The sequence below is a fragment of the Microtus pennsylvanicus genome, chromosome 22 (genome assembly GCF_037038515.1).
Source record: "Microtus pennsylvanicus isolate mMicPen1 chromosome 22, mMicPen1.hap1, whole genome shotgun sequence".
Classification (NCBI taxonomy): domain Eukaryota; kingdom Metazoa; phylum Chordata; class Mammalia; order Rodentia; family Cricetidae; genus Microtus; species Microtus pennsylvanicus.
The window spans coordinates 4,236,204-4,245,997 of NC_134600.1; the positions used below are offsets into that span (position 1 = coordinate 4,236,204).

The 9,794-nt window shown below is 47.8% G+C and overlaps 1 protein-coding gene across 10 annotated transcripts in view; it reads left to right on the top strand.

Moving 5' to 3' along the window:
• Positions 1-7,880, top strand: part of Ankrd44 (ankyrin repeat domain 44) — a 219,715-nt gene extending 211,835 nt beyond the window's left edge. For 2 of the 10 annotated variants that reach the window (XM_075956578.1, XM_075956569.1), the window contains exons 27-29: positions 1,528-1,619; positions 2,338-2,373; positions 3,709-4,066. In XM_075956578.1, coding sequence (XP_075812693.1) covers positions 1,528-1,619; positions 2,338-2,373; positions 3,709-3,956 — 376 coding nt within the window. In that variant the 3' untranslated portion in view covers positions 3,957-4,066. Of the gene's footprint in view, positions 1-1,527; positions 1,620-2,337; positions 2,493-2,818; positions 2,975-3,708 lie in introns of those variants that run through there. The other 8 variants (XM_075956572.1, XM_075956576.1, XM_075956568.1 and 5 more) reach the window with 6 other exon arrangements.
• The last annotated feature ends 1,914 nt before the right edge of the window (positions 7,881-9,794 follow it).

The window sequence follows — 9,794 nt, forward strand, 5'->3', positions numbered from 1 at the left end:
CAACTTCAAGTATTCTATCCAAATAGCTCCCCGATGAGGGGCGGGGCCTGGAGATCATCTATCCCATCTCCGCTGGGATTTGGCCTGGGTTGATCTTGTGCAAATCTTACGCGGGGAATCTCAACTGCCGTGAGCTCATGAACGCCATGACCACGTCGTGTCCAAAAGACAACATGCCCAGCTCTGCCCTATCCTCTGGCCTTTCCGTTTTCAGCATCATCTCTGAGATGGCCCCTGGGCCTGGGCCTGTGGGGGAGGGGTGATAAAGACTGTTCATCTGGGGCAGGGCCAGAGTCATAGTGTTTATCCAGCACACGGCAAGAGCCTGCCCCGAGAAGCAGAGCAGTGAGTGGTTCCAACCAGGTTGTGTCTTCATAACGTTTCCATGTGCACCTCTGCGGCGTTGACTGGAGATCCACCATCTTTCGTAGAGCCCTTATTTTAATACAGCTTCTCAGGGTTTGCAAGTTCTTTGTTCTCCTTACCGGCGTTCTCTGGGCTTCATTATACATTTAGTGAGCTTTTAGGAAAACCATCTGGGCTTACAAACTGACATATTTGGAGAAACTGTTTGTACTAGGTATTTGCCTTATGTAGTCTGACGGGAAAACAGCACACTTATAAATCAGGTTCCCAGAATGCATTTGAACAGCGTCTAAGCTATTTGTTGTGATTATATTTTAATATAATTCAGCGTAACCCTCAGTGTGAAGGATCTAAAAGCTGCTTCGGTTTTTTTTTCCATTTTGGGAAATTTCTTATGCGTTTGTTCTAAAGGCAAAGAATATTTTTTTTTTAAATTTAAGACTATTAAAGGAAATGGCACAATATTCCGAGGGTGACACTCTTTTATGAGGTCCCGTAAACCAGTGATACATCTATGAACACGCAATAATAAAAAGATCTGAGAGTGTGTATTAATACCTCTCACCCCTCGGAACCATGTCAAACAGAGTCTCAAAGTAGCCAGTGCAGAGCCTTCCACAGAACGCAGCAGAGCTTGGATCCCTCTGGGCTTCTCTGTGCTACCCCCAGACAGCTTATGATGTAGACTGTTTATGAGGCGTACAGAGAGATCTGGGCCCAACGCATAATAATAGCTGAAAAAGATATGCCCAGCACTGCTTTTTCTTCAAAGTGACCATGTACTATTTGTAGACCCTTAAGTACATCTTCCTTTTAGTGACCGTAAGCTCTACATCTTTCTTTATTTTGCTGCCAATTAGTTTTCCTTTATGTCCAATACCCGAGAGAATCATAAAGACAAAGACTTGTTTGGGCTCACAGCTTTGCATATTTCAGGTTAGGGTTGGTTGGCCCTCTTTATTTTGCCCCGCCCTGAGCAGCTATCTTGACAGGGAGCACATAGCTATTTCACTCAGGACAAAGAGGAACTGGGGAGGACTAGCGTCCTCCAGTGCCCTCATGGGATCTGCCATCTCCCACCTCCAGGAAGCCTCCTCAGGCACACAGCCTTTGGAAGATCCCAGCTCTCTCACTCACACAATGCTCGGTGTTGTCTTTCAGACCCCTTCATATTGCTGCCCGCAATGGCTTGACGGCGGTCGTGGAGGAGTTGCTGGCCAAAGGAGCCTGTGTGCTTGCGGTTGACGAAAACGGTAAGTAGGAAGAATTAGCGGTTGCTACAGGTGGCGTTGGTTGAAGCCGGAGGAACTGCGAAAGTTAGGCACGGCTTAAGAGCCAGTAGGCGCTTCCTTCCCCTTGGAAGCCACTTCTGTGTGAGAAATCAAACCCAGGTAGTTTGTCCTGTCTGTCTTTCTGCCCAGTAGGCTGTCTTCCTGTAGCCCACCATTGCTGCCCATATTGCGTGTAACAGTACCGGCTGAGCGTATTTCAGTCAAAGAATTCCAGGTATAGCAAAGCCCTTTTCAGCTTGGCCTTGGAAATTCCGACTTACATACATTAGTGGACATTCCAGGGCTCCATGGAAAGAGATCTTCACACACGGGTTCCTTCCTAGACCAAATGTTCTTGTAAAGTGCAAATCAGAACTCATATTTCTAATATAGAAAGTTGGGAGACGTGAATGAAATGCTTTTACTAGGGTCTAGGCTGGAGGTGTCTCCTGTCCTCCATGCCTGGCCTTCCCCAAACGAGCCTATTCTTGTCAGAAGCCGTCCACTCTGCCTGCTGCGTTACAAGAACTATTATTGAATACCAGAATCCTAGTAAACAACCACCGTACGCACAACGCCTCTTAACCTTAGGAAGCAAAAGGGGCACTTCTGGATATATACGCATCAAGTAATTTTTGCAGCGATAGCTAAGTAAAGTATTCGGATGTATTAATGCTACTCAATAAACTACTCATTACAGGTATTGGAGTTAGCAGCTCAGGCCTGTTTCTCCGAAGTAAGCAGTCATGCTGACATCTTAGCGGATGCTTTAGTTCTGTCCCCGCAGCCCCACGTACCCTAGCATGTCCCCTGCGCTCTCCCCAGCCCGGCTCGTCTAGGAAGTGCAGACGGTTCTTTCAACCCATCCCCTTAGCTTTCCCAGCTTATTTTCCTCATCTCTAGCCACACTACCCGCCTTAAGCTTGGCATGAAGAAGCCCGCTGTTTCTCTCCGCGACGAGATGCTAGATTAAATGGGTGTTAACATGTTCTCGGGTGTATGCAGTCTGTATCTATGGATACAGAAGCTCTGTGCCAGGGGAGCCCGCCTCCATCAGGGTTTAGCTGGGCCAGTGGCTGGGGACGTTTGGAAATCACTTAGTACCCGGCTGCGCTAATAGTCCCTTCACCCAGCGCTGCCCCTAAGACACCTGACGCTCTTCGCTTGGTTTCTCTCTGTAGAGACGAACAGTCTCTTCGGGGCTGAGAGCGCAGAGGGCCCTCACGTCTAGGAACAGGAAACAACGGCTGAGTTTTACCAGAACGGTTCCTCTGATTGACGGAGCAAGCTCACTGCTCACTGTGGAAGGGGACCTTGGCATGGGGGCAAGGATTAGCAAGTCCATGAGCAGTGTGTTCCTCCATCGAGTGCTGAGGTCTGGTTTGCTGATGAGTGTCTGAAGCCTCAAGTCTGAGTGATAGAGTCACCCCACCTAATTACGGCCAACAGGGCTTCGCCCCACATTCCTGAGAGCTCAGATTTGTGACTTCCGTTGCCGAGGTGACTTCTTTTTGTAGGGCTATGAAAATTCCCTGAAATGGTCATGAAAGTATTAGTTACTGACCTCTTCAAAGGGTTTCGGGCTTTCAGAATATGTACTTTCTGTGATGCGTATATAAAGCGCCATCAGCCACTGGTTTTACCCTTTCTGTTTGACACACGCTTGCCATGGAAAGAGAGTTCCCCCTCTGCCGGGTCTGCGGCTCATGGTGTGTGTTTGCTCACAGCGGAACCTCCCCCCATTGGATGTGTCCCCAACCTCCCTCCCTCCCTTGCCATATGTTTCTGTTCTCTAGATGAAGGCTGGAATCCACTAACCGGGGAAAACGCTGCTTTTCTATAGGCGTGTGAGCCCAAACCCAAAACCAGAACCTCCGCGAAATGTCGCCTCCTCCCTGTCCCATGCCGGCCTCACCCCAGCATGGCTTGTGGGAAGTAACTCCTCTTAGCTGGCATGAATTCTAACTCAACATGCATCTCCTCTCGTAAGGTTGCGGGAGATGTACTGTGGACCGCCGTACAGCTCTGGACCCTCCCGACTAACCTCTGCCTTGTCTGCATTTACGCCCAGGTCATACCCCGGCCCTCGCTTGTGCTCCTAACAAAGGCGTGGCTGACTGCCTGGCCCTCATTCTGGCTACCATGATGCCCCTTTCTCCCTCCAGTGCCATGACGGCTGTCCACTTGGTTGGTCTTAGAAAGGACAATTGGAGCAGGGCGACCCTCTCCAGCCTGGGTAGCGGGGTCAGTCTGAGCAGTAACCACGTGGGCTCCGAGGACGGGTATAATGAAAACGATTCCGACTCAGAAACTTTCTAACCGTGGACCGTAGAGGCGCGTCCTCAGCCGAATTCCAGACTTACGCTGTATCCGAGTATTTGAGACCGAGCTTCCGGAAGCCAGCAGACGAGGAACCAGTCTAGCCAAAGGAAGGCAGCTAGGCTGTAGGCTGAAGCACACGCAGATAGACCTGGTTTCTGGTTTGCTTCTTGTTTTCTTTAGGTCTAAGGTACTTCTGTGAAAGTCCTACCTCTCATCTTAAGTGAGGAAAATTTCTAAGTATTGAATCCTTTGTCTTTGGGGATCACGCAACAGAGAGACAAACATTCAGCCTAAAGATTTCCTTTCTCACGTATTCGCCAGTGAGTTCCATGGTCTGCCAAGCGACATTCGTGTCCCCTGGGAGGGGAGGGAAGAGGGGCTAGGAAATGCCTGCACCCTCTTCCCAGTCTGTTGTTTACGTCCTCACTAGACGCCAAAGGTCAAAGTTCATCTTCAGGCATACCGCCTATAATCATCTTCTTAAGGGAGCCCACCTGACCCCACCTCCTCGTAGTCCTCGTAGGAAGCGTGTAAATACCGCAGCCTCTTCCCAGGATCTTGGTTAAAGTTGCCAGATGAAATGTGAACGTTGACCATGCTTCCTCATTAGACACAAACAGAATAGCACCCAGGGCTCTCCTTAAGAAACCCGTGAGTAATTTTTCAATGGAGTAATGGATCCCAAATTTAGCCAATAGCATTTCAGGTGAAATTATACCATGCCAAAACTTGAAACAATATGCAAGTCAAATAGGAAATCACTGTCTAGCGAGCATGCTCGTAAATGGAAATGCTGACTTTGGTAAGGGCCTCAGGGCTGGCACTGTCCTTCCACGGTAAAATAGCAAGACACGCTCAGTCAAGGTGGTGGCCCAGGAGTGACCGCGCGCTCCTGTGGAAGGGAACCAAGGAGCCGGGAGCAGAAATGGTTGGTGTGGAAGCGCGAGCTGATTGCCGGTTGTTTGCTGACGAAACCAGCATTGTCAATACCTGTGTCTGCTCCCTCTGCCAAAGCTTCTAGGTCCAACGGACCCCGCCCTTCACCCGGAACAGCTGCACAGAAAGAAGAATGAGACTTTGAGACTTACGCTCACATCCTTACACACGCGCGTGTGAATGGATGCGTGGACTTCGTCAGCCCCGCTGCCCATGAGGACCAAAATGCTTCCGCCTACAGCGGGAGAGTTCGAACTTTTTTTTTCTCTCTAAACGCAAGTGGGAACTGTAGTAACTTTTCTATGGGGTTGAAATGTAATCATTTTTTTGCATACCGGTCTTTCCTGTATTTTATATTTCTAATGACATGGTTTTCTAGCTGATGGTTTGACATTTGTAACTGATGCCCCGATGATGTGTTGTCCACGGGTTTGGGTTTTCGTTTTGTTCTCAAACCAGAGAATATGTCTGTATACTTCAATGTAAATGTGTTTATATTTATTTGAAATGAAACAAACGCTGAGAAAATAGCCACTGTTTAGGCTCTCTCTCTCTCTGTCTCTCTCTCTCTCTCTCTCTCTTGTTGCTATTTACCTTATTTAGAATAATAAAATAAGTGGGAAAATACCCCTGCCTCTGGGCTAGCCGATAGCTCTGGGGTTAAACCCAACATTTCCCACGACTACCAGCTGACCCTCAGGTTTGTTCCTTGCCTGGTCCCATGCTCTTGTCAATCGGAACCCTTCCACGAGATGAAAACGGGTGTAGCTGATCATGAACGCGAAGGCAGTCCAAGGAAAGACGCCGAGGCTGCAGAAACGACACCCCAAATGTCTCATGACTCTGAGACTTAATGGCAAACAAGGCCAAGGGTGGGCACTGTGCCAAGAAAAGGAATTAAAACCAAACACAGAGACGCAAACCCAGACGCTGTGCTCTACTCGCTGGAGGTTCAGAAGAGACATCCGCAGCGGTGGGCCACAGCGTTCCAGGGTTAGAGCAGGTTCTGTCTTCACCCTTGGATTTTCTATCTTATAGTGTTTTGCAGGGCTTGCTCACATCTGGATGAGACCCAGACAACATACGCTATTGTTCCCACCAAGCTGGGGGCCTTTACCCTCACTCTTTTCAATATCCTGGATTTAATTAAAACTCACGTTAGATCTTCACAAATGAGAACTTGTTCGGAAGTTTTATAAAACCGATATTGATTATAGCAGGCAAATCTTGCACCAGCAACATCTTTTTTTTAACCTTCTTGGGGTGAAGGTGTGATGAACCCCTCCATCTGTTCTTTTGGTTTGGAGCAGGTGTGTTTTTAACACGTGGACAGGCTGCTAATGAGCAGCAAGGACCTCACCGTTAGGGAACCCCCGCAGATGAAGGGAGCGCTCCTGCTGAAGAGGCATGATGGGCCCTGCTGTCTTCTTCCAGAAGGGAGTGGAAGTCTTGCCGGGCTGGCATTTAAAGCAGGAAATGAAATGCCAGCATCGGTAGTTGACGCAGTAGAGAGAAAGGGGGTTGCTTCAGCAAAGCAATGTCCTAGCAGGAACCACTGTGGCCATGGAGCCCTGCTGGCCTTCCCTGCCTCTTTCTGATGGAGGAAAGACAAGGAGCCCAATGAAATCAAGCTTACAAAGAGAGCCATTCTTCTGAGTTGTCTGTCTGTCTGTCTGTGTCTGTCTGTCTTTCTCGCCTTCTCTGGCTCTGTCCCTCCTCCCCGCCCAACAAGACCAAAAGTTTTTTTTTTTTTTTTTAAAGAAATAACTTTTTAAAAACCTATAACTTCTCTGGATTTCAGTTGTCTCGTGCATGTTTGCGACATCACTTTCTGGGGATGGGGGGAGTGTTTTTAGTAGTGTCTGAGTCGCTCAGTGCTTTCTCCTAAACGCATGGTTTTTAGATTGTATGTTCGCCACCTCCACAAGGACCATGTCTGATTGCACTTACCTGTCCGCTGGTATCTGCCTATCTCTGGTAAATTCATGGCTATCTCCAAATCGCCTAAAAGTCCTAGTAAATCATAACTCAGGGGATTTCTATTCGTCACTACTAAAAGGGCACCGCAGTATGTTTTGGTACATTGGGCAGTGGACGGCCACTTGGCTGATAGCCCCGTTGCATTAGAACGAGGACACCGAAGGATTTATTGCACACTAGTCATGCTCACGCTAGTGAGCAGCTGGGTTTGTGCAACCATTGCACTGTTGAGGAACTCGTCCCGTTGTGGTCTTGTGTCACGATGTCAGAGTGCCTTTTCTATTTGTATATCCTGGAAATGTTCCGTGAGACGCTTTGTGTCTTTTCCCCCAAGTGTTACTGGAGCAATATGACCCTAGGGAGTTTCTTTTCTTTTTCTTTTCTCCTTTTCCTATTTCTCCCCTTCTCTGCTTTGAAATGAAGATGCTGAAGTTTTCTATAGGAGTTACATTTGGCTCTGTCGTGCTGAGATGCTTTCTCCGCACAGGGCTGTCAACCATAGGTCAGTATTATAGAGGAACAGCGTTCTAAGATAGTGACAATCTGAGCGTGCGCGTAGAATGTAATCCTGTGTGTTTCCTATGCAGTGATCTGAAGAGTCGATGCAAGCATCTTCTGTGTAGTAGGTTTGTCTGCAGACGACGCTGTAGCATGTGCAATATATCCTTGCCAACATGTTGTGCCGGTGTTGCATTTTGTATAACACGTTTGTAACAGCATAAACTATGGTGTGATGATTTCAGTGGGATTTTTGTCTGTACTTTTTTTAAAAATGTAAATCGGACTTGAATGACTCTGGTCAATGTCATGGGTGTAAAAATGAGGAAAACGGCTTTTGGTTCAGTGAAGGACTTTGAACCAGTCTGAATCTCCCCAAGCACAGTTTAAAACTTTGCAACTACTGAGTGCTCTCACAATGGAATGAAGTACTTACCTGTAATATACTGTGGACCTGCATTCAGATCGTTATTTTTGCAAATAAAAACGGTACAAATATTGTTGCAACTCCGTGTTCTCTTCCATTTCTCAGAGGTGTGCTTTTTCAAATTATGCTAATCCAAATCTTTGCTCCCTAACTCCAAACCAATCAAGAAAGCAGCCTCCAGGTTTGCTGTTTATGCTTACATGATCATACCTAAAGGAAAGACTCGAGCCTATGTGCTATGTTCATTTTATTTATGTATTCCTCCAACATGTTTCATAGAGAAGTTCATCTGAATTATAACGAAAGTTGTGTGTCAGCCAGAAGCAGAAAAGCCGTGTGATTATGGGGACCATCAAATTTGACACAGTAGCTACGGCTGAGGTTGGGGTCGCTGAAAACATCCTTGTGGTGAGAAGGAAGCATAGTATGTCGCATCTGTGGCACAGGAGGAAATCATGCAGGTTCTCACACTTGCACAAGCTCTTGTCTGCACAACTGTCTCCGCTGCCGTGAGTGGCCAGGCCAATGCGCTATCCTTAAAGGCAGAGTCCAGTTTGCTTCTGTCTGTCCTAAGTTTCTCCCTGTATTATTAGCTTTGGGGACAGTCACCAGAAAAGCTGAGGGACAAGCCTAATGGTGATGTCTCCAGTTACTGAGAAAGGTTTGGGATATGTGGCTTGTCCCCGTTCCTCCAATCACAGCGTCACGGAATATATCATCTCAGTTCTTACAGACCAGTCCTGTCCCCAGCTTTTTCTTTAAGGAAGCATTATTTCAGGGAGGTCTATGGCCTGCTCAGGTTTGCAGAGCTAATGATATGACCACACAGTCCATGCCTCTCTGCTCTCTCCCCCCTGCCATCCTGCCATAAAGGGTTGGCTTTTCTAACATACCTCCAATTCTCTAGAAATATGTTACGAGATCCCACCTGTAGTCAAGGGCACAGGACTGCTGATGGATGAGGAGCCGGTGGAAGAAATCACTGGGAGCTCCTTGTCACACAGTTCTCTCCCAATGTCCTCCAAAGGAGTGGCCCTGTCCCAGAATACCTTTCCAGGGATGGCTGTGGCAGGAATTGTTGGCTTGGCTTCATAGATTCCTTTGAAGAATAAGAGATCCCTAATTTTATTTTTTGCCCTCCTAAGCAAACCGCAGCCTCTCCTGCAGTGTAATTGTGCCGATGTCCCTCCTTGTCAAATTGCTTATCCATTGATCCTTCTCTGATTCCACTCAATGGGGTTAGAGCCTCACAGATCCGCCCTCCCCTCAACATGTCCCAGAATCGGTTTCGAAGAGCCAGGAGCATCCAGCTTAGAAGGCTATGAAGGCGGCAGGAAGCCTTGTGGGTAAGTGTGTTCTACGGATTTTCCTTTTTGTACATTTCACTCTGAAGGCAGACGGGCTGAGAAGTAAAGAGCAGCCCATGCATTCCCAACCTCCCAGGAAGTAGTTGGGAGTGCATGGGCATTTGTGGTTGGCCCAGTGGAGACTGAAGAGCATCTACTATCGGGAGACTCAGGGACGCCCAATGTGCCACCTGGGTCAGTGACCAGCTGTTCCACATCCCACTCCCAGTGCCAACGGTCCCTTCCTCCTTGGCTCATTTAACAACTCTGCTCTTGTTTCGCAATCAACTTATTGCTTGTGCAACCAGAATCCTATAAACAGTTCCCGCTATGTGTCTCCACTTTAAGGAGAGTTTACATTGGAAGGTCAGCTAAGCTTGTGTACCCTCTTTTTCCCCAGGAGGGACCACATACAGGTGAGTAAACAAGAGAATAGCATCACGAGGTCAAGGTGAGTTTTTAATTCCTGTATTCGTGAGCACACTCACCTGGGCACACGGGCATATTCCTGGAGGGCAGTGATAGCTAATTTTCAGGTTAGGGTATCGGAGGCTGTTGAAGTACCAGCCTCGGTGGGAGCGCTGTGGATTCACAAAGGTTTTACAGAAATGGCAGTGACAATTCAAAAGGCAAATATCCCCAATGCCC